General features: G+C 59.9%; 13 protein-coding genes across 13 annotated transcripts; 7 read left to right on the top strand and 6 right to left on the bottom strand.

Moving 5' to 3' along the window:
• Positions 1-77: 77 nt before the first annotated feature.
• On the top strand, positions 78-731 carry OSTLU_17312 (predicted protein; the record flags this gene model as incomplete). The annotated part of the gene is made up of 1 exon (XM_001420426.1): positions 78-731. The coding sequence occupies one exon, from the start codon at positions 78-80 to the stop codon at positions 729-731; it is 654 nt and encodes a 217-aa protein (XP_001420463.1).
• A 194-nt stretch (positions 732-925) lies between these two features.
• OSTLU_50937 (predicted protein) lies at positions 926-2,067 on the top strand (the record flags this gene model as incomplete). The annotated part of the gene is made up of 1 exon (XM_001420425.1): positions 926-2,067. The coding sequence occupies one exon, from the start codon at positions 926-928 to the stop codon at positions 1,691-1,693; it is 768 nt and encodes a 255-aa protein (XP_001420462.1). The 3' UTR covers positions 1,694-2,067.
• A 642-nt stretch (positions 2,068-2,709) lies between these two features.
• Positions 2,710-3,936, bottom strand: OSTLU_93440 (predicted protein; the record flags this gene model as incomplete). Its single annotated transcript, XM_001420254.1, has 1 exon — positions 2,710-3,936. The coding sequence occupies one exon, from the start codon at positions 3,934-3,936 to the stop codon at positions 2,710-2,712; it is 1,227 nt and encodes a 408-aa protein (XP_001420291.1).
• A 214-nt stretch (positions 3,937-4,150) lies between these two features.
• OSTLU_13038 (ArsB family transporter: P-protein-like protein (tyrosine transporter)) lies at positions 4,151-5,494 on the bottom strand (the record flags this gene model as incomplete). The annotated part of the gene is made up of 1 exon (XM_001420253.1): positions 4,151-5,494. The coding sequence occupies one exon, from the start codon at positions 5,492-5,494 to the stop codon at positions 4,151-4,153; it is 1,344 nt and encodes a 447-aa protein (XP_001420290.1).
• A 124-nt stretch (positions 5,495-5,618) lies between these two features.
• Positions 5,619-6,262, bottom strand: OSTLU_17308 (predicted protein; the record flags this gene model as incomplete). Its single annotated transcript, XM_001420252.1, has 1 exon — positions 5,619-6,262. A coding segment is annotated over one exon (644 nt), but the record flags the coding sequence as incomplete, so codon positions are not given.
• A 392-nt stretch (positions 6,263-6,654) lies between these two features.
• Positions 6,655-9,679, top strand: OSTLU_50798 (predicted protein). The gene is made up of 2 exons (XM_001420424.1): positions 6,655-6,685; positions 8,707-9,679. Exon 2 carries the CDS (start codon positions 8,709-8,711, stop codon positions 9,657-9,659), a length of 951 nt encoding a protein of 316 aa, XP_001420461.1. The 5' UTR covers positions 6,655-6,685; positions 8,707-8,708; the 3' UTR covers positions 9,660-9,679.
• Positions 9,680-9,766: 87 nt separating this feature from the next.
• On the top strand, positions 9,767-10,381 carry OSTLU_88591 (predicted protein; the record flags this gene model as incomplete). Its single annotated transcript, XM_001420423.1, has 1 exon — positions 9,767-10,381. One exon carries the CDS (start codon positions 9,767-9,769, stop codon positions 10,379-10,381), a length of 615 nt encoding a protein of 204 aa, XP_001420460.1.
• A 44-nt stretch (positions 10,382-10,425) lies between these two features.
• Positions 10,426-12,243, bottom strand: OSTLU_93439 (predicted protein; the record flags this gene model as incomplete). The annotated part of the gene is made up of 1 exon (XM_001420251.1): positions 10,426-12,243. The coding sequence occupies one exon, from the start codon at positions 12,241-12,243 to the stop codon at positions 10,426-10,428; it is 1,818 nt and encodes a 605-aa protein (XP_001420288.1).
• A 182-nt stretch (positions 12,244-12,425) lies between these two features.
• On the top strand, positions 12,426-13,857 carry OSTLU_26455 (predicted protein). Its single transcript, XM_001420422.1, has one exon. It carries the CDS (start codon positions 12,449-12,451, stop codon positions 13,793-13,795), a length of 1,347 nt encoding a protein of 448 aa, XP_001420459.1. The 5' UTR covers positions 12,426-12,448; the 3' UTR covers positions 13,796-13,857.
• A 77-nt stretch (positions 13,858-13,934) lies between these two features.
• Positions 13,935-20,652, bottom strand: OSTLU_44002 (predicted protein; the record flags this gene model as incomplete). Its single annotated transcript, XM_001420250.1, has 2 exons — positions 13,935-20,342; positions 20,587-20,652. 2 exons carry the CDS (start codon positions 20,650-20,652, stop codon positions 13,935-13,937), a joined length of 6,474 nt encoding a protein of 2,157 aa, XP_001420287.1.
• A 78-nt stretch (positions 20,653-20,730) lies between these two features.
• OSTLU_26453 (predicted protein) lies at positions 20,731-21,734 on the top strand. The gene has a single exon (XM_001420421.1). The coding sequence runs from the start codon at positions 21,088-21,090 to the stop codon at positions 21,688-21,690; it is 603 nt and encodes a 200-aa protein (XP_001420458.1). The 5' UTR covers positions 20,731-21,087; the 3' UTR covers positions 21,691-21,734.
• Positions 21,735-21,748: 14 nt separating this feature from the next.
• On the bottom strand, positions 21,749-22,576 carry OSTLU_17302 (predicted protein; the record flags this gene model as incomplete). The annotated part of the gene is made up of 1 exon (XM_001420249.1): positions 21,749-22,576. One exon carries the CDS (start codon positions 22,574-22,576, stop codon positions 21,749-21,751), a length of 828 nt encoding a protein of 275 aa, XP_001420286.1.
• A 386-nt stretch (positions 22,577-22,962) lies between these two features.
• Positions 22,963-24,926, top strand: OSTLU_17301 (predicted protein; the record flags this gene model as incomplete). The annotated part of the gene is made up of 3 exons (XM_001420420.1): positions 22,963-23,340; positions 23,553-24,018; positions 24,082-24,926. The coding sequence occupies 3 exons, from the start codon at positions 22,963-22,965 to the stop codon at positions 24,924-24,926; spliced, it is 1,689 nt and encodes a 562-aa protein (XP_001420457.1).
• Positions 24,927-24,982: the final 56 nt, after the last annotated feature.

The following is a 24,982-nucleotide window of genomic DNA, read 5'->3' as shown; positions in this document are numbered from 1 at the left end:
TGAGCGAAGACGAGCGAACGGAGTTGATGGGAAACGCCACGAGGTTGATCTCGCGCGCGTTCGCGCGGACGGTGCTGATGCGGTACGATGAAGACGCGCGAGACGCGCGAGACGTGACGTTCGCGTACGGCGCGCGAGGGAAGCCGAGCGTGCGCGGACCGGCGACGCTGGCGGCGCGGTGTGGGTTCAGCGTCAGCCACTGCGACGGGCTCACCGCGGTGGCGGTGACGACGAACGGGGATGCGTGCGGGATCGATGTGGAGGATGAGAATAGACGAATAGGGACGGATGTGGGGAAATTCGCTCGGCGGTGGTTGAGCGACGACGAGACGCGGCGTCTGAGCGATATCGTCGCGGACGACGAACGCGCGCGAGCGTTCATGCGGTTGTGGACTGCGAAGGAGTCGTATGTTAAGGCTTTAGGGTTAGGAATCGCCGGACGTCCGTTCAGGGAGTTTGACATAGCGTGGGACGTCGCCGAGGACGCGGCGAAGACGTGGTCGATGGATTTGCGCGATGTCACCGACGATGGTACCGTCCCTTGGCGGTTCGCGCTGTTGAAACCGCGCGCATCGCAGTCGCACGTCATGTCGCTGTGCGCGCCCGCGGGAGCGGATGGTCGAATGCCTCGCGTGCGCGTGCGTTGGGCGTCGCCGTTCGAGCCGCTCGTCGACGTCGACGCGGCCGATGCCGACGTCCTCGCGCTCGGCGGCAGTCGAGCCACGATTTGATGACGATCGATCATCGTCGCGACAAAGCGATCGTCATCGCAATCAGTGTTGTAATTTATGACCGAGTGCAGTAGTCGAAACGCTCGGAAGCCGTCGCGTCGACCGCAGTGCGCGACGCCCTCGATCGCGCCCCGCGCGCGCCTCGCCGCGTCGTCGCGCACAGAATTAAATCATTTCACGTCCGCCGTCGATCGATGTCGACGCCGACGCCGCGGTCGTTCGAAGATGACTTGACCGCGCTTCCGCCCTGCACCAGAGCCGATGGCACATACGCTTGTCAACGACTCGGATGCGACGCGTACTACGCCCCGGGCCCCGGGAACGTCCCGGGTTCGTGCGTGCATCACACGAAACGACCTTGCTTTCGAGACGGCGTCAAGTCGTGGCCGTGCTGCGGGAAGTCGTCGCACGACTTCGGGGAGTTCATGTCAATCAAAGGTTGCGCGAGCGGGACGCACACGTGCGCGAAGATAACGTATGAAGACGACGAAGCAGCGGCGGTGGTTGAGCGATTACCTGCAGCACCGGCGATGCCTTTGTCCATGGAAGCGCGCGCGCGAGGCGAGGGCGACGCGAGCGCGTGCGTTCGATGTAAGAGCGGATTTTATTGCGCCGAGCACGCGAATAGCGCGTCGCCGGCGACGACTTCAACGACAGAAGCGCGCGAAACGACGCCGGACGTCGCACAGAAGGTCAAACCCGAGGTAGATTTGGACACGGAGCAGACGTGCAAGAATCCGGGATGCGGACGAAAGTTTCGTGAGCGCGACAACGCGGACGACGCGTGCGAACATCACTCGGGCGCTCCCATCTTTCACGAAACCAAGAAGGGTTGGTCGTGCTGCGGCAAACTCGTCTACGACTTCGATGACTTTCTAAAGCTTGCGCCGTGCGCGCGCGGGCGCCACGACGCCGACGCCAAGCCGATCCAATTTCAGTCAAGCTCGGCGAAGAAAACATAGAATTGAGACTGAGAGAGTAAAAAGCGAAGACAAAAAACATGAACCGTCATTCGCTCGCGCGATGGTCGATTCATACGAACGCGCGCGCGAAAAGAAGATCGTCGCGAACAAAGAACGAATGCGAGCGTTGGGCGTCGACGTCCTCGCCGCGAGCGTCCGCAAATCCCGCGCGTCACCGCGGCCGAAAGTCTCAAAAAGCGCGGCGGTGACGTCAGCGAGCGAAGCGCCGCGACGCACGTCCGGACGCGCGCGAAAGGCGGTGCAGAGTTACAGCGATGAGGACATGTTCAAGGACGTTGATAAAGCGATCGTTAGCACCGCGGGACGCGCGAGGGTGGCGTATGAACCGCCGCCGCCGCCGTCGGAGGCGCTGCGCAAGAGCGCTTTGGCGCTGCCGGAACGGCGAGGCGCGGTGCCGCGACATCCGACCAAAGGACATCTAGTGTTCAAAGACAGACCAGACTTTAAGCCCAACCTCACGCCCACGCAAGTGATAGCGGCCGGATCGTGGGGTGGGTGCTATTTCCATCCGCGCGGCGGCAAGCCCGGTATTCGAGGACCATGCAACATCGACCCTTCGGAGTTTCCGAATGAATGGTTCGAGGGCTTAGATAAGAGCTGGTACGCGAGTCGCAAATATAACATTCCGACGAACATGTACGGCGTCAAGGCGGGGCAAACGCAAACGTACTGGGAAGAGAGCGGGTGGATCGACTCGCGGGACCCACGAGGATGGTTTCACTGGTACTGCAGATTTTATCAGGGAAGGCGGTTGAACGACGGCGAAGACGACAGGCAAATATCACGTTGGAAAGGCGTGTGCGGGGAAAAGGGGCGATGGAAGACGAATCTCATCAACAAGATTATCAACGCTAACGCGAGTTGGGACGATTCACGCATTTCACCCGTAGTGAGACAAACGTTATTGCACTGGGCGTGCGAAGTTCGCGAATCCGAAGTTCTCGCTCTCGCAAAGAAGCGTTAGGGATCGTTGTATTACTAAATTGTGCTAGATTCTACTCTGCGAACGCCCCTAGTTCGCTCATCTCGTCTAAGAAGCTGAGGTACGTTTCGTCTGCCGCCTTGCCCGAGCCGCCTGCTGATGACGACGCGGCGACCTTCGGCGCAGCGTTAATCGCTCGTCCAGTTACAACGCGTTGTCGTTTTGCGTTGGGTGCCTCCTGCCGGTTCACGCGAACGCTCGCGGGAACGAGTGCTTTCAGTTTCACGTTGTGTTCGGCGCGAACGATGGGCGTCGCCGTCGGCGCAGCGCTCTTCGTAAATGTCGCCGGATCGGACGGCGGTTTTCGTACTGCCCGAGGAGCGGCGGCGAAGAAACCACCGACACCGTGCTTTGGTGGCGGCGGCGGTCTTCTCTGCACTGGAACAACGCGCGGCATCGATCCCACCGGTGCGCGGCGCACCACAGTCGTCGTCTCCGTAACGCGCGGTGGCGCCACTTCCACTTCGTTACCGCCGCTCGTCCCAGTCGGCGGCATCGGTGGTGGTGGTAAAGCCTCAGAGTCTGATCCATCTTCGTCGCCCGCTGGTACCGGCGGCGGCGGTAACGGTTCGTCCTCGTGGTCCGGCGGCGCCGACGGCGGCAACAACGGTTCGTCCTCGTCGTTCGTGTCCGTCTTCGCCGCCGCGATCGCATCATCTTTCACCGGCAACGCGGGGATCACCAATTCAAACCCTGGTGGCGGACCAGGCGGCGGCGGCATCGCGTCGCTGTCGCTGTCGCTGTCGCTATCACTGTCGCTAGCCGCCGTCGCCGCCGGCAACGCTTGTCTCGAAGCGCTCGCGCATTCATCCACCACGATCCCTGCCTTCCACTTCTGCGGTTTCCCAGCCGGCGGACGTCCGGTCGGATTCAACTTCGGGTGCCAATACACCGAATCCTCTGGTTTATAGTACTGTTCCGCCCCAACCGCGTACGCCGTCGACGTCGGCCCTCGCGGTTTCGCGCTTCGCGGCGTCAACCCAGCCTCTCGATCTCGCGCATCGCTTGCTCGCTTCGCGTCGATTTGCTTCGACAGCCACGTGAGCTTTTCATCAATCTTATCCACTCGCAGGCGCTGTCCTGGGATTTGCGGCGCGTTTTTCGCCTTTTCCAGTCGCTCACGTTCAGCCTGTAATTCACTCAAATCTTTCGTTTGCGCCGCGACTGCGCGCGCCTCCTTGCGTCGTTCCTTGTTTTTCTCTATCTCGCGCTTGCGTTGTTGCTTTCTGTATTTATCCATCGCCCGCGGTCCGTCCAGGCTTCGACGGGAGTCACGCACCGGGCAGCGGCGCGAACTGCGGGCGGCGACGACGCGCGGGACGGCGACGGCGACGGCTCGGGACGGCGCGACGGCTCGGCGCTCGATCGACGAAGGATACGAAACGGAACGACGACGCGGTCGGCACAATACGCAGATAATAATATGACAAACGCGATACATACGTGCGATCGACTCAGCTGTAGGACGCGCTGTCGTCGTCTTTGACTTTGAAAGTCCCAGCGCCTTCAAGCGCGGCGAGGTAGGCGCCGGCGATACACAAGGAGATGCACATCACGGGCCAGCCGATTCGGAAGAAGGACTTGAAGGTGATGGGAAAACCAGCTTCGGCGGCAATACCAGCCATCACGATGTTGGCGGAAGAGCCGATCAAAGTTCCGATGCCGCCGAAGTCGGCGCCGAAGCAGAGGGCCCACGCGAGCGCTTCGATGGAGATGCCCTGTACGTTTTCGCTCATTTGTATGATGACCGGAAGCATGGTCGTGGTGAATGGAATGTTATCCACGAATGCGCTCGCGATACCAGCGACGAGCTCCACCAGCAACATGGCGCCGATCTGACGCTGCCCGATAGGGAAGGAGGCGATGAGCGTCGAGAGCTCATCGGCGATGGCTCTGAGCAAGCCGAGCTTAGCGATGCCCTCGGTGAACACAAACAAGCCCGCGAAAAACAACAAAGAGTCCCACTCAACTTTTTCGAGCGCGTACTCAAACTCATCGTGGCTTCCTGTGAGAAGTATTGCGATCGCACCGAAAACCGCAACGTACGCCGGTTCCATGTGCATCACGGGGTGCAAAAAGAATAGCAAAATGACAAAAATCAAAATCGTTCCGCTGCGAATGAGCAAGTTCATGTCGCGTATGGGATACTTTGCGCGCAATTCGTCGATGTCGACGTTGATCTTTTGACCAAACAATGCGTCACCGTAGTACCACTTGACAAAAGCGAAAATAAACGGCATCGTGAGCAAGACCCCCGGACCGAGGACTCGTAAAAAGTCGACAAAACCGATGTGCTCCTTGAGCGCGTTTCCGATGATAATGTTCGGAGGATCACCAATGAGTGTGGAACATCCACCAATGTTACCGAAAATGGAGAGCGGAATCAAAAGTGGACGCGGATCAATGTTCAAAGCTTTGCACAGAGACAGCGCCACGGGTGCGAGGAGCAACATTGTGGTGACGTTGTCCAAAAACGCGCTCAACACTGCGTCGAATATCATGAGCATGAAGAACAAGCGCCACATGCTACCCTTTGAGTACTCGACAATATGTACGGATATATACTCGAACACGCCAGTGCGGGAAAGTAGAGCGACGATGATCATCATACCGAACAACAGCGCGAGCGTGCCGTGATCCATCCACGTCAAAATCGTCGCTATCGATGGCAAGCGATGTTGTAAAGACAGGATAAACAGCACAGCGGCGGCGCCAATGAACGCAACTAGGGTGCGGTGAATGATTTCAGTAATGATCAACCCGAAGATACTGATGAGAAGAACTAAACCGAGCCACATACCGGCGATGCCCACCAAGCCGGTATCCGTCGCAGTGAGCGAGATCGCCACTGGCGTGGGACAATCTGTGGTAAAGTTCATATACACGCTCCCGTGTTTGGATTGATATTCACTCAAAATATACGTCTCAAAACTTGCTTTGACGTGCTTGCTGACACCGGCGCCGCCACCACCGAGAAGTTTACGCCGATGCCCACTGGACGCCGCACTCCAATGCGGCGTCGTCAACGGTTTGCCAAGCGCTCCCAATTGGTACGTATGGTGGTTGTACGATTGATAGATGTTGTAAGACATATGAAAATCACTCGCGTTGTACGTGCACGGACCAACCAACAAGTTCACTTCGAGTTGTCCCGAGCTCGCGTGGTCGAGCTTAATCATACCCTGGCTTATCGAATCGCAACCGGTGTGGTGCTCGTGTTCTTCGTACTGCGTCACTAAGAACGGAATCATCAGAAGCACGAGAAAACACACACCCGCGCACAGCATTTTCGTCCCCAAAATACGATACTCTCGTTTTCTCTTCAGCGGCTTATCGCTCTTGTGTGTCGGCATCGGGCACGCGTCCTTCGGCGCCTCGTCGACGTTGAACGCGGCGCGCAACAAATCCATCTTTTTTGCCGCCTTGAGCGCCCCTTTTTTACGCTGACGCAAACCTTCGTAAGACGTGATGTCGTGATAGTTTTCTTTCATCGTTCGCAGACGTTCGCGCATTCTCTCAGCGAGACCAGGCAAGTCTTTAGCCTCGACGGCGTCCGCGAGGAACATCAGCGCGTCCGTCTGTCGTTGAATCGCTTTGATGGCGCGACGCGTCTTCTCCTCCTTCCCCTCGAGCACGTTTTCGTCGCCCGTGACGTCCGCCGCTTTATACGACGACGACTTCTTCGACACGCTGGCTTTTATTTCGTCCATCTTCGATCGCGTCTTCTTCAATTCCGCCGCGAGTTCTTTCCCCGTCGACGCGCTCAGCGTCGTCGCCCCCGTCCCCGCGTTCGCCGCGTTCACCATTTTCACGTCGTCGCCCGACGCCACCCTCGGAATCATCTCCGGCACCGCATCAAACTTCACCTTTCGCGCCGGCGCGTCGATCGAATGTCTGCTCGACCGTCTTTCCGTCGACCTTCGTTCGCGTTCGACGTTTTCCAGCTCGACGCGCGCCGCCGCCCGTTCCGCCTCCGTCGCCTCCCCATCGTTCGCCCTTTCCGTCGACGCCAGGAACGCGCGTCCCAGCGCCTCCGCCTGCGTGGACCCAAGCGTGGTCTCCGGCGAGCTCTCCTCGCACACGCGCTCGCCGCCCAGCGCGTGCAGCGTGTGTCGGCTCAGCTCGCGCCGCAGCGCGCGTCCCTGCGCGAGCGTCAGCGTGTGATGTCGCCGCTCGTCGCCGTCGTCGCTGTCGGTTTCGCGTCCGCGCGCGTCGGCATCGCCGCGGTCGAAGCTTCCGCGCCGCGCGGGCGCCATCGCGCGCGTCGAGTCGCGCGCGCCGCGCGGTGGCGCGCGGCGGCGCGCGCGGGGCGGCGCGGCGCGACACACCCGCGTGTGCGGGACACCAACGGCGCGCTCGGTGTCTCACTGTTTGCCCATACGCCGTGTGTCCGTTTATTCGGCGCGACTCGAACTCGACGCATTCGTCGCCGCGCGCGCGAGTTCGCGTCGCGCCGGCGGCGCGCGAGGGCCGGGGCGAGGGTCGAGGCGCGCGACGCGCGTCGTCGCCATGGGACGCTCGAAACAGCGCGCGAACGCGCGCACGCTGACGCTCGGCGAGTTTTTCAAGGAGACGCAAGTCAACCGCACGTCGGGGCTGCTCGGCGCGCGCCTGGCGCGACGACGCGCGGAGAGCGACAGCGACGACGCGGACGACGGTGAGACGACGGATGCGCTGGAGTGCGCGATCGGGAACGCGGCGCGAGCGTCGGGGGAGGGAACGTACGACGTGACGTGCTTCGCGAGGGGCGGGCGCGGGACGATGAAGAGCGCGCTGTTCGTGTTCGGCGGCGGACACGGAGAGAGGCGGGTGGACGAGGCGCCGTTTGAATGCGAATTGCGAGGGGTGAAGACGTCGTGCGACGTGGAGGTGACGGTGACGTTCGATAGGGTGCTGGGGGTGAGACCGGTGCGGGAGTTGCACGCGGTGGAACTGTCGAACGAGCGCGCGGAGTTTAGTCGGACGTTTACGGTTGAGGTGAAGACGAAGGCGCTGGCGCGGGCGCTGGGGAAGGTGGGGACGCGAGATGGTGGGAATTCGGCGACGCCGAAGTCGCCGTCGAGGAATGCGTCGCAATCGTCACTTTTAGAGGAGAGTCAGTCGCGGGGCGTGGACGCGTGGAGCATCGGCGACGTGAGCGAGTGGTTGAAGAGCTCAGAACTCGAGGAGTTAGTGGACGCGTTCGCGAGCGCTAAAGTGAATGGATACGAGCTGTTGCGGTTGACCGAGGCAGACTTGAAGCAATCGCTGCACTTGGAGCGAAATTTAGAACGCGTGCGAGTGATTCGCGCGATTAACATTTTGCGCGCGAGCGCCGGCGCCGCGGACGCCGAAAAGGGGAACGCGGACGAGAAGACGGGCGTCACGCCGCCTTTGAGCAAACCTTTAGGCGCGCCACGCGGTGGACTGAGCCCGCTCGAGCTCGAGCTCGACGTGTCGTGGATCGAGTTCATTTCTGAAAAAGCCCGCGCGAGCGTTTTGATAGGATGGTTCATGCACGTCTTGGACGAAGTCAAGGCGGCCGAGTACGACGAACCTGGTCCACAGCTCAGCGTTTATTGCGAGGCGACGCTGCAGGCGTCGAGAAGCTGTGAGGACGCGCTCGAGGAGCGCGTGTTGGACATTTTAGAGTCGACTCCGGGGTGGGATCCGCGTAGGAAACTGTTTCCGAGCACGTGCGATTTGACAAAGCTCGGCGAGCAACTCATGCAGCTGTACTTAGAAGTGAAGGCTTTCGAGGAGTTCGCAGCGTTGAACATGGATGACGAACACACCGAGTACGAGCGACCTCGTTCGACGCCTGCGAAAATGCCTGGGGAAAATTCGCCCGCAGGACGCTTATCGCGAACGCAGAGCGTATCGCCGTATCGCACGCCGCCTTCGGATCCGGGCCTCTCGACGCCGTCGCCGAGCAGACTGAACGTCGGCGCGCGTTCGTTTTCGCCGACGCCGCTTTCGGATCTTTCGCGTTCAATTTTACCCGAAGACGAACCGGTCGAGGGTGATCGAGTCATGGAGCTTAACACCGAGTGGGAGATTGATTACAAGGATATCGAGTTTGAAGGAGGCGTGCCGTCGTCGCAAAATCGAATCGGTCACGGCGGTTTCGGCGAGGTCTTCCTCGGTCGGTATCACGGCAGTCTCGTGGCGGTGAAAAAGCTATTCAATCAAGATATGATGGGTAAAGGGTTGAGCGATTTCCGTCGCGAGGTGCAGATATTGTCGCGACTGAGGCACCCGTCCATCGTCTTGTGGCTCGGCGCGTGCACGCAAGCGCCGAATTTGACCATCGTTCTCGAGTACATGGATAAGGGATCGCTTCACCAATTTCTCCATCGAACGACTACGCCGTACACCACGCTCACGCTCACGCGATGGGCGATGACGATCGCGCAAGGAATGGTTTACTTGCACTCCGCCAAACCGTTCCCAATCGTGCACTGTGACCTGAACACGAACAACGTTCTCGTCAATCGCGATGGCATGGTAAAAATCACCGACTTTGGTTTGAGCAAAGTGAAGCACAGTTCACGGCTTTCGCGTCAGACGGGTATGACAGGCACGGTGAACTATGCCTCTCCCGAAGTGATACGTGGCGGTAAATTCAGCGAAGCTTCAGATGTCTTCGCGTACGGCGTCATCCTCTGGGAACTCCTCACTCGGCGCATCCCGTGGGAAGACTTGAACGAGTACCAAATCGTGTTCCAAATGACCTCCGATCTCGACGCCTCGCTCGCGGCGACCGCAAAAAACCTTGAACTCCCAGCGAGCGCGCCCGAGGGTTACCGCAAGATCATCCACGGCGCGTGGGCCACCCAACCCGAACGCCGCAGCGCGTTCAAAGACGTCCTGGGCGATTTGCGCGAAGTCTACAGGGAGCAAGTGGACATAGAAAAGGCGCTACGCGCCGCGCGTAAGGGCTCAACCTCGAGCTTAAGCGCCACAAGCGCTCCGGACAAGTAGCGTCGAGTGATATCAACGCGTGTATTTCTATCTCACATTCACACACACTCGCACGCGCAACACGCCGCGCGTCGCTTCGCTCGTCCCTCAGACCTAGTCCTGCGCGCATGCCGTCTCCCGACCCCCGCGGTCGCGCCGACGAGCGTTCGAAACGCTCGAAACGCGACGCCTCGACGTCGTCGTCGTCTTCGCGCTCGCGCAGTCGCTCGCGCGACGCCGCAGACGGCGACCAAACGCACAGGTTTAAGCAATTTCTCAAAAAGCGACACGAGCGACTGGAATCCGTCCGACGCGCCGCCGAGCGCGCCGAACGCGAAGCGCTCGACGCCGGGGAGGCACTTATCGGACCCCCTCCCCCTCCCGAGTCGTTCGAAGTCGATCGCGACGCGATCAATCACGGGAAACATTTGCTCGCCGGCGAAGGCGAAGCCATGGGACGATTCGCGGCGGCGGGCGAACGCATCCCGCGACGAGGAGAGATTGGATTAAAGACGGATCAGATTGAACGGTTCGAAAACTTAGGATACGTGATGTCGGGAAGCCGGCACTCGAGGATGAACGCGGTACGGATGCGGAAGGAAGCGCAGGTGTACTCGGCTGAGGAAAAGGCGGCGCTGGCGGCGTTGAGCAAGGAGGAACGCGCGGCAAAGGAGCGACGCGTGTTGGACGATATGCGAGCGTTGGTGCAGGCGCAGTTGGAATCAAGAGAACGTCATGACTAGTCGTGATTACACGCACTTGTAACGCTACTGTAGATTGTTAGATTCTATTCACTACCGAGGTCCGCAGAGCGCTCAAATTGTTTGTGGAAATTTTTTAGCGATTCCTCGACGCGACGGGACAAATCATTCCCGAGAGAAGCTTCACGCTTTCTAGATTTGTGCCGCGTGGCGGATTCTTTCGCCGTCTGATCGTCGTCATCGAAGTATTTGATCGTCGCCGCCGGACCGGAAGAATCTGAATCTACGACGATTTCGTCGCCCGTCGAAGCCTTCGCTCGCATCGACTTCTTCCCACGCGCCGTGCGATCTTCTGTTTCTTCGTCTTCGCTTTTGGCGTGCTTCCTGTTGTGATCCGCCTCACCGACCGCAGCCTTTGATTTTGTCTTGGCTTTCGACGCCGTTTCACTCGCGTCATCGTCCGTGGCGTGCGCCTCAGGCAAATGATTCGTTCGGCGGTCCTCGACGACGATGGGTACCACTTCGCCGTTTTGTGGTACAAAACCGAGCGTGTCGGGATATAACTCCATCAACGCCGAAATGATAAAGTCGGAATGCGTGACGAGCATGACCACTTCTTCGTCGTACCTGTCGAAGACGTTGGCGAGGACGACTTTCACGCGATTCATCATTGCGATGATGTTCTCCTCCCTCTCGTCACCCAACTCCAAATCGGCCTCGTGCGTGAGCGTGAGGCCGCCGCAGTGCGTGTACGACAGCGGAGTCGTCTTGTCGACCCTACAATCCGAGTGATGCTTGTGATGCGTCTCTACGTTGAGCATGAATGCGTCGTCGCCGTAGAGCTCGCGCAAACCTTTGTGGAATTTGCATCCGTGCGCGTGGGAATTCTTGATCAACTTCGACGCGTCCGAGTCTTCGCCCTCGTCTATGGAGATCGGTCGGCGAACTTCAAACGGGGCGTTGAGTTCGATGCGCTCGCGCAAGTAGTCCGTGACAGCAATCGGACGCGAGATGTGATCGACGCCAGACGTGACGATGATGGCGGTTTCCATCGCTCGTGAGAGCGGCGACGAAGCCACGCGAATTCTATCCTTTTTGTCTGAGCCGCCTCGAATCGCCTTAAAGAACCCATCTCTCGTCGTGAGCGAGGCACGCGTCGTCAAAGCTTGCTCTACGCCGCGATCCGTGAGCGACGGATCGAGTAAGTCACCATGGTCTCGCCACGTGCACGGCAGCGTCTCCAACTCTTCGTCGACAGTATCACCCCACGCGTTATGCGTCGCCTGGCCGTGGCGCAGAAGTAGCAATAACTTACGTTTACCGCCAGCGTGCCTCAAATCGTCTCGAATCGTCTTCCAACCATCCGAATCGACGACGCCGCGATGCGCGCTCTCTTGAATCGGCGTCGCCGCCGCCGCGCCCGCGAGTTCGCGCTTACTTTCCCCAGGGCTCTTCCCATGCGTGAATTTTTTGAACCATTCCTCGTAGGCAAAATATCCCGTATTCGCCGCGAACGGCGGGACGTCGTCGTCACCATCGATCCCGAGCCCCGGCGCGTCGTCGTCGTCGTCGCCGCGCTTCGACGACGTCCCCCGGCGTCCCCTCTTCGATCCGAGCATCGGCACCGCCACGAAACGTCGCACATCGATGTCCTCGCGCGCGATCACGCCGCGTCCGCCCGTCTCGTCACCATTTCGCGATCCCGCCATCGCGAGCGCGACGCCCAGCCCGCACGCCGCCGCGCACGCGCCGGCCGTCAACCACCCCCCGCGTCCTCCCGCGCGCGTCTCTCGCGCGCGCCCGCCCGCGATCGCGCATCCATCATCACCGATTTCAACGTCCGCGCTCGCCGACGCCGCTCCGTGCGTCACCGCGCGCGCATCGCGCAGCGCCGCGTTCTCCATGACGTTTTATAGTGTTGGCGCCCTCGATCGCCCGCGACGTCGCGCGCGCGCCGCCGATCGCGCGCGCGGTCGCTCTCGCGCGCGACGACGCCCCCGCGGCGTCTCTCTCTCTCGCGCGCGGCGTCGATCGTCGTCGCGCGCGCCGCGGCGTCGCGTTCTGCGGTGCGAACGCCTCGCACACGCCGACGCGCGACGGCGGCGCGGCATGTCGCTCGCGGTCGCCGCGAGCGCGGTCGCGTTCGGCGCGGCGCTGCGGCACCTGGGCTACGTCACCGAGCGCGACGGACGGTCGCTGTGCGTGATCATATTCAGCTCGACGCTTCCGGCCGTCATGGCGCGGACGTTCGCGACGGCGCGAATGGATGCGAGCGCGCGGTGCGTCGCGCTCGCGGGATGCGCGTTCGGATGCGCGTGCGTGCTGGTGTCGCTGACGACGACGCGCGCGATGCGGGGCGCGAACGCGCGGTCGTCGGGAGACGCGTTGATCGAGATGTCGCGACGGTCGCGCGAGGCGTTGGTGAGCGGCGCGGCGGTCGGGTTGAATCTGGGGAACTTTGCGTACCCGTTGGCGGAGATATTGTACGGAGCGAAGGCGCTGGAACTGATCGTCGTGTTCGACGCGACGAATCAAGTGTTTTTGTTGATCGTGGCGCACGCGATATACACGTGGAGATGCTCGAAAATCGACGTGGACGGCGCGGGCGAGGCGGCAAAGGACGGATCGACGACGAAGATTCTGGAATCGATGCGACGTTCGATGGTCAAGCAAGCGAGGAATCCGTGTCTGTTGGCGTGTTTCGTAACGCTGTGTTATCGCGCGGTGTGGGGCGACGGAGGATTTCCGCCAGCGATTGATGGGTTTTTGGCGTTTTTGGCCGGCGCGAACAAGCCCGCGGCTTTGCTCGCGCTCGGGATTTTGTTCCAGCCGAACATGGCGAGGGATGAAGCGCGGGACATGGTGTGCGCGTTAGCGCGCCGTTACGGGGCTTCCATGCTGTGCGCGAGCGCAGTTTTATACACCATGGGCGGCACGCTGGGTTCGATCGGGTCAGCGGTGGCGTTGATGGCGATGCTGTCGCCGTTGCCTTTGCTCACCGTCACGTACGCGATGGAATTCGCGTTGAACGTCCCGTTCGCGGCGACGTTGGTTAACTACGCAAATCTAGTGTCTGGCGCGATGATCGCCGTCCTCGCGCACGTGTCGTTCGCCAATCCCGTGGCGTTAGCGCCGAATCTCGCCGCGTTCGGCGCGGCGACGCTCGGATTCGGCGCCTTGGTGCGCCGCGCGGACCGCAGCGCGGGCGGCGCCACAAAACGCGCTAGTGGCGTCATCGCCTCGTGCTTCGACCCACGACGATCGATGAGAGTTGGCATCGATGCACGGCGTCCGGCTATGCGCGCCCGTGGAGATCGCGCGCGAACCTGCGGCGTATCCGTCGTTGCGCGCGCTCAATCGCCGTCGAACCGCGCCGCGCGTTCACGCGGCGTCGCCTCGGCGACCCACATTGCTTCCGTTCGGCTCGGCGCGCTCCTGCGTCCGGTGCTCGTTTAATTGCTCCGTGTGTTGTATTATTAGCGTCGTAGCGTAGTCGTAGTGAGAACAGTAATGACTAAAGTTTTGCATGTGTTGACAACTTTTGGTGCGTCCGCTAGCACGGCGCTGCTCGACAGTATTTTTTTCAGTGTTTCCATCACGGTTTCATCGCGTCGTCATCGCTCTCGTCCTCTCCCTCCTTGACGTCGAGGGTAAATTCGTACTCCTGATCACATCCGAGGTAGGAATCGCACATAAAGTACAAAGTCAAGTCCGCCTTGCCCACTTGTTCCGGCGCCGCGAACTCGAGCTTGACTTTTTGCCTCTTGCCGAGCGTGATGCGCTTAATAGCGTGCAAGGTGCCTTTTCTCACGTCACCGACGACGAGCCACCAAGCTTCTTCCTTTCGCCCTGGATATCGCGGCGCAAAAACTGGACCGATTTCGCCCTCGATCTCGCGCTCGAGGTTGACGACGATCTCCACTGCGTCGCCCGCGGTGACGTCGTCGGGGTCAGTGACGTCGAATGCTACTTCAATGCTCGGGTAACGATTCGCTGCTTCCGCCACGTCTTCGAGCTGCTCATCGCTGAGTTGTAAAATATCGCGCCTCGCGTCATCTTCCATATCGATCAAGTCGTAGACACCCTCGATGCCAGCCGTGACACATCGCTCGCCGGTCTCTTGGTCGATGTGCGGCAACTGCATCACTGCTGGGTCTTTGTCCCACATGCCTTGCACCATCATTTGCGAAAGCTCCATCGCGGCGAGCGCGGGGCCGAGCCATCCGTTAGATGAGATGACATCGACCATAGCTTGGAGCAGGCGCGTTGCGTCGGGCAAAATCTTTTGCAAGTCTTGCGTAAAGTCGCCGTGAATGCTCGTTCGGCCAAAGTATGCCTGGAGAAGAGCGGCGACCTTGACATGCGGATCCGTGGTTTTATTGCTTGATAACGTGATCGGCGCGTGGTTGAGTATGCGTCGAAGCATATCTGCCTCGCCCGGTCTGACGGCAAAGGACTCGAATTCAGTCGCACCGGCAACGATTTCAAGTAAACCCTTCAGTTTGGTCTTCGCCGTGAGCGAAGCGGCGAAGAGTTCAATCGTCGTGTACGTGATGTAGTAGTACGCGGAAATCATCCCGAGGTTCAGTGGAGCGCAATCCATATCGTCCTCGATGCTGATACATTTGCTCGCCTCCAAGTCACCCAAAGTCGTTTCGACGAGCTCGGAAAGAGCGTCGGAAAGATGGCGGTGCGAAACGCCGGTGAGATTGTAGTAGTTCGGGTTCTGCGTCAGTCGCCTGTAGTAGAAGCTCCACGTGATGTAGTCCACGGCGTCTTGCTTCGTTTCGATCGTGCGCGTGACAATTTCAGCCACCATGGGATCGTGCAAGAAGTGATCGAGGTGCGACTCGACAGGGAACGGTTCGAAGAGGAACTTCTTGTAGTATTCCTTCCTCGGCGCGTGACACAAGAGTAAACACACACCGGCATCGTCGATGCCAGGTCTGGATGCACGGCCCATCATTTGAAGAAGATCCGTCACTGGATAATCCGCCGCACCAGCACCCCCGGCGTCGTAGTACTGCGTCCCCATGATGACCACGAGCTTGCAGGGAGTCGTGAGTCCCCAAGCCAGGGGCGCAGTGGCGACGAGCACAGACGCCGCACCGACGGCGAACACTCGTTCGACAACCTTTCGCTCCTTTTCGCTCATGGCTTCGTGAATAAGCGCGACGCCAAACGTCAGGGCATGGCGTACAGACTCATCAGATATTTGCGCCAAGTAAGGCTCGAGATCACCTTCTTCAACTTGTAAGAACCGACCCGGCTCGCCCTCCGCAGCGGCAAACGCGAGCAAGTCGAGAGACGCCAACTTCGCGTGCTTACGCGTAGGCACGAAGACAATCGACGGCTCCGATCGACGACAATGATTCGCAATCGCCCCATACACTGGTCTCGCCATGGCCTGCATTCGCGCCTCAAAGTTGATGATATCTACGCCTTGGAAGTGGATCTCGAGTGGCACTGGGCGAACGCCCGGAGAAAAGTTGAACGTGCCGTGAGAACTCGCACCGATCCATTCGCCCAAGTCGCGAGCGTTTGCTAACGAGGTACACAAACCCAACACTCTGACAGGTTTCGCCAGTTGACTCGACATGTAACGCATACGCGAGACGACGACTTCGATCGTCGGACCGTTGGAACCGCCTATGAGCTGAAGTTCATCCGCAATAAACAGCGACACCGTTTGTACGTTCTTTCGCTGTTTCCATCGACGACTTATGACGTCCCACTGTTGCGGTGTGGTGATGACGATTTGTCCCTTTTCTAACAATTTCAGATCCGCCGTCGTATCACCCGTGAGCTTGGTGACGGAGACGCCAAGCGCCCCAAATCTCGAGCTCCAGTCGTCGTATCGTTCATCAGCAAGCGTCGCCGTCGGCGCCATGTACACGGAACGTCCATCCTGATTCGTCATAAGTGATCGCATGATCGCAAACTCCGCGCATACCGTCTTCCCGCTCCCCGTCGGTGCACCAACGAGGGCGTTTTCATCTGTGTTGTACAGGCATTGGAAGACTTGGGTTTGAATCGGGTTAAAGTGCGTGAACCGACCGGCGTAAAGCTCGTCGTAGCCATCTGCTTTGAGAGTGCTCACGAGTAAGGGCTGCAAGTCCAGAAGCTCCGTTGGCGGTGGATTCTTCTCGGGTAACATCAAGTGCTTGAACGAAACCGGAATCACCGTGTCGCTTCCCAACCAATTGTCGCTGACGACGCGAATGAAATACTGCGGTGGCAGTGGATCGGACAAAGGCACCGTGAATGACACTCCGTGCTCTTCTTCCGCGTTATGCCCCTTGAGTAAGAAGTACTCGTGATGTAAGATATTTTCGCCATCGTTATCTTCCACAATGATCCAGAAGCCCTGGACGTACCCATGTACAGATTCGTCCCAAATGAAGTCCGGTTGGATGTTCAAATCCACCTTGAGCACGCTTCGCGTGATCGGCTGCACGTGCGCCGAGAGCTCTAATCGAGGAACCTGATGAATGAATCTATGCAAAGCCTTACTGAGCTTTGGCGCTCGCATAAGCTCGCCAATTTCTTGACTACTTAAGTCGTAATACCTATCCCACGCTAAATCTTTTCGTTCAATCTTTTGCAAGACGTCCACAGGTATAGCGGAGAACTGACGCAGCGGCGTTTGTGAAGCCCACGTTCTGCGAGCACACATCTTACACAGCGCCAATGACTTCTCAGCGAGTTGCGACCAACCCTTCTTGAGTACGATTTCGAAAATACAACGCAAGATGCGACCTGCGCTCTGCGTCACGTAAACCATGTCGGACATGAGCGCAAACCCATCGAGGCGCATGTTACTGATGTACGCCTGGAGAAGAATGTTTATCTTCGCCGTCGGTTCCTCGATCGACTCTTTCACTGGAATTGGCACTCGCTCAGCGAGCTTTGACAGCTCCATCTTTTCTTCCTCCCGCACACTAATATACTTGAACTCCTCGGCGAGAGAGAATAGACGACACAGCTCGATGTCGCCCATCGTAGGCTTCAAGTGTTGATTGAATGCCATGAGCGTGCCATGAGAGACGTAGTACGTTGAAGCAATTCTACCTAAGTCAGTGCCTTGTAATGCACCGCTTCGCCTATCGTAGCGAATAAGGCCACTCTTATCTAGTTGCGCCGCAGCAGTATGAATCAAATCTGACCTTCGCTGTTCGAGCACGGGGTCGTCCTCGACAGCATCCACCGACACGCCATACAACGTTGGGTTTCGCAACATGCGAACAAACAAATACGTGTACCCTAACCAAATCACCGCGTCACGAACGTTTTGAATCGTACCGAGAATAATTTCGGCGTTCAAAGCGTCGGCGAGCTGCTTGACGAATTGAGATTCGATGGGGAGCTGTTGGTTGAACAGCGACAGGTAGTACTGCAACTCGGAGTGTTGCGTGATGATGATACCTTCGCCGAACGTGTCAAACTGCGGCCGACCCGCACGACCCATCATTTGCATGACGTCTTGGAAACTAAGCTCGTCCCAACCACCCTTTTCGGGGTTGTACACTTGCGTGCCCTTGATGATCACGGTGTGCGCGGGCAGGTTGACCCCCCACGCGAGCGTCGCCGTGGAGACGAGCACTTGCACGTGACCGTCGCCGAAGAGCTCCTCTACTAATGTACGATCAGCGCGACTCATACCGGCGTGGTGTATGGCGAACCCGTACGGGAGCAAATCACGCAGCTCGGAGCTCTTCACCGTCTCGGCTTCGGTGAGTAAAATTTCACGACTCGCCGAATCGTCACGCATCAACTTTCCTAGAGTCTCGTTCTCCATCGCCAAATCTCTAAGAGCTTTCGCGGTTTTCGCCGTATCCTTACGACTGTGTACGAATACGAGTACTTGACTCTTGCCCGCACTTTCCATCACCTTTTCGTAGCAAATTTCATTCATGAGTTGCATTCGCTGCAACGGCTTCTTCACCGTGACGCCGATGTATTGCTGCTGCAAAGGACACGGGCGGTACGAGTTGTCAAAAACGTGCAACCCCTTCTCAGGGTTTACTCGCATAAACGTCGCAACGTCCTCGAAGTTTGGCAGCGTTGCAGAAAGACCGACTAAACGGACCATTTCTTGCGTCGTCTCAACTTGTCGCACCGTTCTCGCGATGATGGATTCGAGCACGGGACCGCGGTCGTCGTGCAAGAGATGGACTTCATCGATGATGATAAGCTTGACGAGCTGCGTGTACACGCGATCACCAGACTTTCGAGTGATAATATCCCATTTTTCTGGCGTGGTAACGATGATTTGCGTGGCTTCAATTTCAGCCTTACTCAGCGAAACGTCGCCCGTCAATTCTCGCACTTGGATCCCAAAGGTCTTCAAACGATTACTCAAGTTGCCCACAATTTCTGCGACGAGAGCTTTCATCGGCGCAACATACACGATCTTAAACGCAGACGTATCGACGCTCCCGTCACGACGACGGTGAAGACCAACTTCATGTAAAATAGTCAACATCGCACAGTTCGTCTTACCCGCGCCCGTCGGCGCGCAGAGAAGCATGTTCTCTGGCGAAAGCAATGCGCATTCGTACACGCGACTCTGAATGCGATTCAACGTCTTCATGCCCTCAAACGCAGGTTGCGCCCACTCTGGCATTTCTTCAATCGCACGGAGCGCTTCGTCGTCGTTGAACGGTGGCTGTTTGAGCGCCGGTATGTGTACTTCTTCGTAACCCTTTTTGGCGCTTCTAAACGAACCGGGCGGAAGCTCGCATCGCTTGTTGCTCATAAAATGCGAACCTTGCACGAAGGCAAGCGCGTCGAGCTCCAAAAGCTGACGTCCAGCCGCAGCGGCGCCGCCTTGAGTTCGCATCTCCGCGACTTCGCCGCGAAGCTTGCGAGCCTCTTCGCGAATCTTTTGCTCCGTCGCCGTCTGTCGATCGCGTGCGGACGCGCGCGTCGCGCGCATGGACGCTAAAATCCCAGCAGCGGCCGGATCGGCTTTCATTTGCGCCTCGATGTTCGCGGTTTCTTCCTCGCTCGCGGATCGAGCGAGTCTTGTGCACCAAAACACCTTGAGTCGGTTCTTCAACAGCACTTTGATCAAATCAAACTTGTCGTAATCGAGCATTGACACGAGCGCATTTTCGCACTCGCGGTCATCTTCGGTGGACAACACCTGATATACGTCTTCGGACAGCTTCAAGCTCTCCGCGGCGTCAGAGTCCGTAAACCCGAACGCTTTCGAGATGGCGCGCTGCAACCAGTGCGCGTCGATGTCCGCCGGATTCAACCCGTGGTCCGCGTTCGGCGTGTACTCATCCTCGACTGCTCTCGCGCCCACGGCGCCGTCGTACGCGCCTTCGTCGCCTTCGTCGTCGTCGTCTACGTCGGACGCCTCTAACACCTCGTCCACGTCCGAGTCTTCCTCTTCTTCCTCTTCAAACTCCACGGCGACGCCGATGTCGTCGTCCAACTCCTCGCCCGCGCCTTCGCCACCTTCACCTGGAATAGAGAAATCCGTGATCAGCTTCCCGATGGCGGTAATTTGCGCGAATCTCTCCGAAGTTAAAGTCCCCATCAACGCCTCGACGTCCTTTTGTTTCGCGCGTTCCGTCTTCCCCTCCTCCTTCAGCGCCGCCAAAACCTCATCCGCCGCGCCGCGCATGACGTCCTGCGGTTGATCTCCGAACACTCCCTGCAACACGCTCAACAACCCCTCGTACGCCGCCCGCGTTTCCCGCGTCTTCGGTTTATACAACCCATACTCACTCCCTCCCAGAACGCTCGCCCCCTTCGTCGCTCGGCCGCGCTTCCCGAACGCCTCCGCCTCCCCCGCGTCCCCTCTCGCTCGTTTTTCCGCCCTTCGTCTCGCCGCTCGCTCCCGTTTTTCCGCGAAATCACCGTCCGTCCCGCCTCGCGCTCGATCTCCGAACCGCGACGCGTCGATCTTTCCCTCGAGCGACTCCGGCGCGCCCGTGGGTTCGCCCCGCGGTCGCCCGCGTCGATCGCTCTCCAGCACCAACGACGCGTTCTGTCGCGCGCGCGTGCCTCTTCGTCAGTCCGCGCTCGCGCGTCGCGCCGCGTTTACATCGCGCGCGTTCGCTTCGGTCACCGCGCGTTTCATCGCCGCGTCCGCGCTCGGCGACGTCGATTTCGTCGCGCATTCGTTCGCCCGCCGCCGCCGTCCTCGATCGCCGCGCCCTCGGTCGTCGCGCGGTCGTCGCGCGCGTCGCGTCGGTCGGTCGTCGCGCGCGCGCGTCGTCGTCGTCACGCACCGCCTTGTACTCGTACTGTCGGTACCGCGCCGCGGCCTCGGCGCCGCCGTCGCGCGCGCCGGGCATGATGTCGCCGCGTCGCCGTCTGGCGTCGGCCGACGGCGCCGCGCCGCACACGCGCGCGCGCGCGGCGACGGTGACGGCCGCGGCGACGCGACGGCGCCGACCCGGTCGGCGCGCGCGACGGCGTCGCGGCGCGCGCGCGACGCGACGGCGAGGACGATGCCGCGCGACGAGGACGACGAGGACGAGGACGACGCGACGCGCGCGCGACGACGCGCGGCGCGCGCGCACGCGCACGGCGACGCGAAAACGTTCGAAGCGTACGCCGAGGCGGCGCGCCTCGGCGAGGCGTCGACGTTCGTCGCGGACGCGCGCGCGTCGAGAGGGTTCGGCGTCGGCGGCGCGGCGCGAACGCTGTGCGACGCGCACGGCGCGGCGCGGGCGGTGACGCGCGTCGCGATCCCGGACGCGCGAAGCGCGGAACGGGTGCGAGATGAGATGGCGAGGGCGAAGATCATGGAGCGCGCGCGGGCGAGGGTGCGATGGGGGTGGGCGAAGGAGAGCGCGCTGCGGGGCGCGCTGGCGACGAAGGCGGAGCGATGGGAGGAGGCGGAGCGGTGCTTCGCGCAGGCGCTGGAACTCGATCCAGAGCACGTCAGGGCGTACGCCGCGCGAGGGGCGTGTTATGCGAATCGAAGGATGTACGCCGAGGCGATTCGGGATTTCGATCGGGCGTTGAAGATTGATCCGAACGACGGCGCGGCGAAGGCGTACAAGGCGGCGGTCGAGGAAAAGGCGCGAAGGCTCGAGCGCGCGCGGAGCGGCGCGAACGTCGGCGCGCGCGCGACGACGGAGGATTTGGATAGTTTACGCGCGCGCGTGTTGAATCCCGCGCGCGGGCTCGACGCGCTGTCGAGATCGCACGGGGCGACGAAGACGTACGAGATGGAGCTCGGCGACGACGACGACGGCGTAGACGCGCGAAGCCGTCGAGAGCGAAAGCGGAAGAAGGAGCGCAAGAAGGAGCGCAAGAAGCGCAAGAAGAGGGAAAAGAAACGCTCTCGCAGGGACGATTCGAGTTCGAGCTCATCGAGTTCGTGAAGAAGTATTATAATTGTAATTTACACCTCGAGCGAGCCGGCGCTCGACGAGCGGGCTCTCACCTCGATATTTCGTACAAAAAGCAATCGAGCTTCCATTTGCTCTGCGGTTGAGCCAACGCGGCGTAACCGCCGTCGAATGGTTTGAACACCCAACCTTCCGGGAATTGTTTACTCATGATCATCACCCGCGCGCCCGTTTTCAACTCGCTCGCCAACTTCAACGCCAACGCGCTCAGCAACTGCGGCGTGAAACAAGTCGCGTGAATGTACACCACGTCCGCGCTCGACACGTCGTAATTCAGCAAATCGCCCTCATCCAGCGTCACCTCGCACGCGCGCGCGCCTTCGATCACTTCACCATCCCCTCGCGCCAACGCGTCGTCGAACGCCGCTCTCGCGCTCGTCGCCGCCTCGTGCAGCTCCGTCAACAACTCCACCCCTCGCGCGCGTTCAAACAGCCCGCTCAGCGCCGCCACGATCACCATTTTCCCGAGTCCGCTTCCCAAATCGACGAACTCTCGCCCTTCTCCCGCGTTCGGGCACACTCTTCGCAGCGCGTCTCGCGCCGCCGCGAACTCCAACTCGCCGTAGAACCACTCGTCCTCTCGCGTCTTCCCGCGGTCCGCGCGCTCGGCGATCGCCAGTCCCGCGTCGCGATCGAGCCCCTCGTACGTCGCGTCGTACGCCGCCCGCGCGTCGTCGCGCGCGTCGTCGCGCGCGTCGTCCTCGCGCGTCGTCCCCGTCGTCGACGCGCGCGCGACGTCGCGTCCGCGCGCGCGTCCGCGCCCGTCGCGCCGCGCGTCCGCGCGCGCGCGCGCGCTCGGTCGTCCGCGTCCGCGCGCGGCGCCGGAAAACGCGGCGCGCGCGACGGCGACGCGTCGCATCGCGACGACGCGCGCGTCGCGGTAAAGCGTCGCCACTCGTCGACGCGCGCGCGATGCGCACGCGAAGCCGCTCGCGCTCGCGCGGTCGCGACGACGACGACGGCGACGGCGACGCGCGCCGCGACGGCTCGCCGCGCGCGACGCGCGGCGACGCGGCGCGCGGCGAGGCGACGACGAATCGCGCGCGGCGGCGGCGATCCTCGGACGGCGCGAACGCCGACGGCGACGACGGCGCGACGCTCGAACGAGGAGAGATCGCGCCGGACGCGAACGATGCGGACGCGCGCGCGAGGGCGACGGCGACGGCGCCGAGCGCGAGCCGCGGGACGGCGGCGAGAGGGACGAGGACGGGGGGCGCGTACGTGCCGCCGTTCAAGCTGGCGCAGATGATGCGCGAGACGAACGATAAGACGAGCGTCGAGTATCAACGCATGTCGTGGGACGCGCTGAAGAAATCGATCAATGGATTGGTGAATAAGGTGAACGCGTCGAACGTGCAACACGTGGTGCCGGAGCTGTTTCAGGAGAATTTGATACGCGGGCGGGGATTGTTCGCGAGGAGCGTGATGAAGTCTCAGATGGCGTCGCCGCAGTTTAGTGGTGTGTTCGCCGCGCTGGTGGCGGTGGTGAACACGAAGTTTCCTGAAATCGGCGAGTTGATCGCGAAGAGATGCGTTTTGCAGTTTAGACGGGCGTATAAGAGGAACGATAAGCCGGTGTGCGTGGCGGCGACGAGGTTTTTGGCGGCGCTGATTAATCAACAGGTACGATGCTCGATGGACGACGCGATGCGACGCGGTGCGCGCGATGTGACAGAGGATGAATTATGATCACGCAACACTCACTGATTCCCGTGAGGATCAAAATCATATCGAGCTTTTTAACACTGATGTCACGCCGCCGCCGACGCGGTCGCCGACGCGACGGGGCGCTTCTCCAGCGCGGGTGATTGACCGTTTACCTTTTTTCTCGACAGATCATTCACGAGTTGATAGCACTAGAGTTATTGACTGTGTTGCTAGGCACTCCCACGGACGACAGCGTAGAGGTTGCGATTGATTTTGTCAAGGAGTGCGGCTTCACGCTCCAAGAGCTCACGCCGCAAGGTTTGCACGGCATCTTTGAGCGATTTAGAGGAATTTTACACGAAGGTGAGATCGACAAGCGCGTTCAGTTTATGATCGAAGGGTTGTTCGCGTTTCGAAAAGGTGGATTCGAGGGGAAAAAGGGGGTCTCTCCCGAGCTAGATTTGGTCGACGAGGACGACCAAATCGTGCACGAAATCGGCTTGGACGACGAGATGCAAGCGCAGCCTGGTTTGGATGTGTTCAAAGAAGATCCCGAGTTTGAGGAAAACGAGCGTCGATATGCAGACATTCGCAAGGAAATTCTCGGTGAATCGAGCTCGAGCTCGAGCGATAGCGACAGCGACAGCGACAGTGGTTCGTCGTCGAGTTCTTCGTCGAGCGACGACGAGGGCGCGGGCGCCATTGTGGCGAGCCGAGGCGATGGCAAGGTCGAAATCGCGGATCTCACGGAGACAAATCTCGTAAACCTCCGAAGGACGATTTATCTCACCATCATGTCTTCGTTAGATTTCGAAGAAGCTGGGCATAAATTGATGAAGCTCAACATTCCGCCGGGCGCCGAAGTAGAGTTGTGCACGATGCTCGTTGAATGTGCGTCGCAGGAGCGCACCTACTTGCGGTACTACGGTTTGCTCGCGCAACGGTTTTGTTTCATCCACAAAATCTACCCGCAACTGTTCGACGAAGTTTTCATGAAGCAGTACAGTACGATTCACCGTTTGGAGACAAACAAGCTTCGCAACGTGGCAAAATTCTTTGCGCACTTACTCGCCACCGACGCCATGTCGTGGACGTGTCTGGCATACATCCAACTCACCGAGGAAGCTACGACGTCAAGTTCACGAATTTTTATCAAGATTCTGTTCCAAGAACTCGCAGAGGCGCTCGGTTTGAAGCAGCTCAACGAAAAGATGCAAAATCCTGAAATGCGTGAGTACTTCCAAGGCATCATGCCCAAGGACGAGCCTCGCAACACGCGGTTTAGCATCAACTTTTTCACCTCCATCTCTCTTGGTGCGCTTACTGAGGACATGCGTGAGTGGTTGAAAACAGCTCCCAAGACGGTGCCGAAGCGCTCTAGGAGCTCGTCGAGTTCGTCGAGTTCAAGCTCCAGTTCGTCGAGCTCGAGCTCCAGTTCGTCGAGTTCGACCTCCGGGTCGCGTAGTTCGTCGAGTTCATCCAGTGGATCGAGCTCGCATAGTTCATCGTCCTCGCGCTCGCGCTCCAGGGACAGGCGTCGTAAGCGATCTAGAAGACGTTGATAATACCATCGCGACGGCGCGCGCGCTCGGCCTTCTCGGCGTCGCCCCCGTCGCCC

This window comes from Ostreococcus lucimarinus, chromosome 11, assembly GCF_000092065.1.
Source record: "Ostreococcus lucimarinus CCE9901 chromosome 11, complete sequence".
NCBI lineage: Eukaryota > Viridiplantae > Chlorophyta > Mamiellophyceae > Mamiellales > Bathycoccaceae > Ostreococcus > Ostreococcus sp. 'lucimarinus'.
The sequence above is the reverse complement of the archived record's forward strand: the minus strand, read 5'-3'. Positions and strand labels throughout refer to the sequence as shown.

Excerpts from the sequence above, each read along its gene's own strand:
- OSTLU_26453 (XM_001420421.1), top strand. The coding sequence starts at position 21,088 with ATGGCGAGGGCGAAGATCATGGAGCGCGCGCGGGCGAGGGTGCGATGG.
- OSTLU_50798 (XM_001420424.1), top strand. The coding sequence starts at position 8,709 with ATGGAGCTTAACACCGAGTGGGAGATTGATTACAAGGATATCGAGTTT.
- OSTLU_26455 (XM_001420422.1), top strand. The coding sequence starts at position 12,449 with ATGTCGCTCGCGGTCGCCGCGAGCGCGGTCGCGTTCGGCGCGGCGCTG.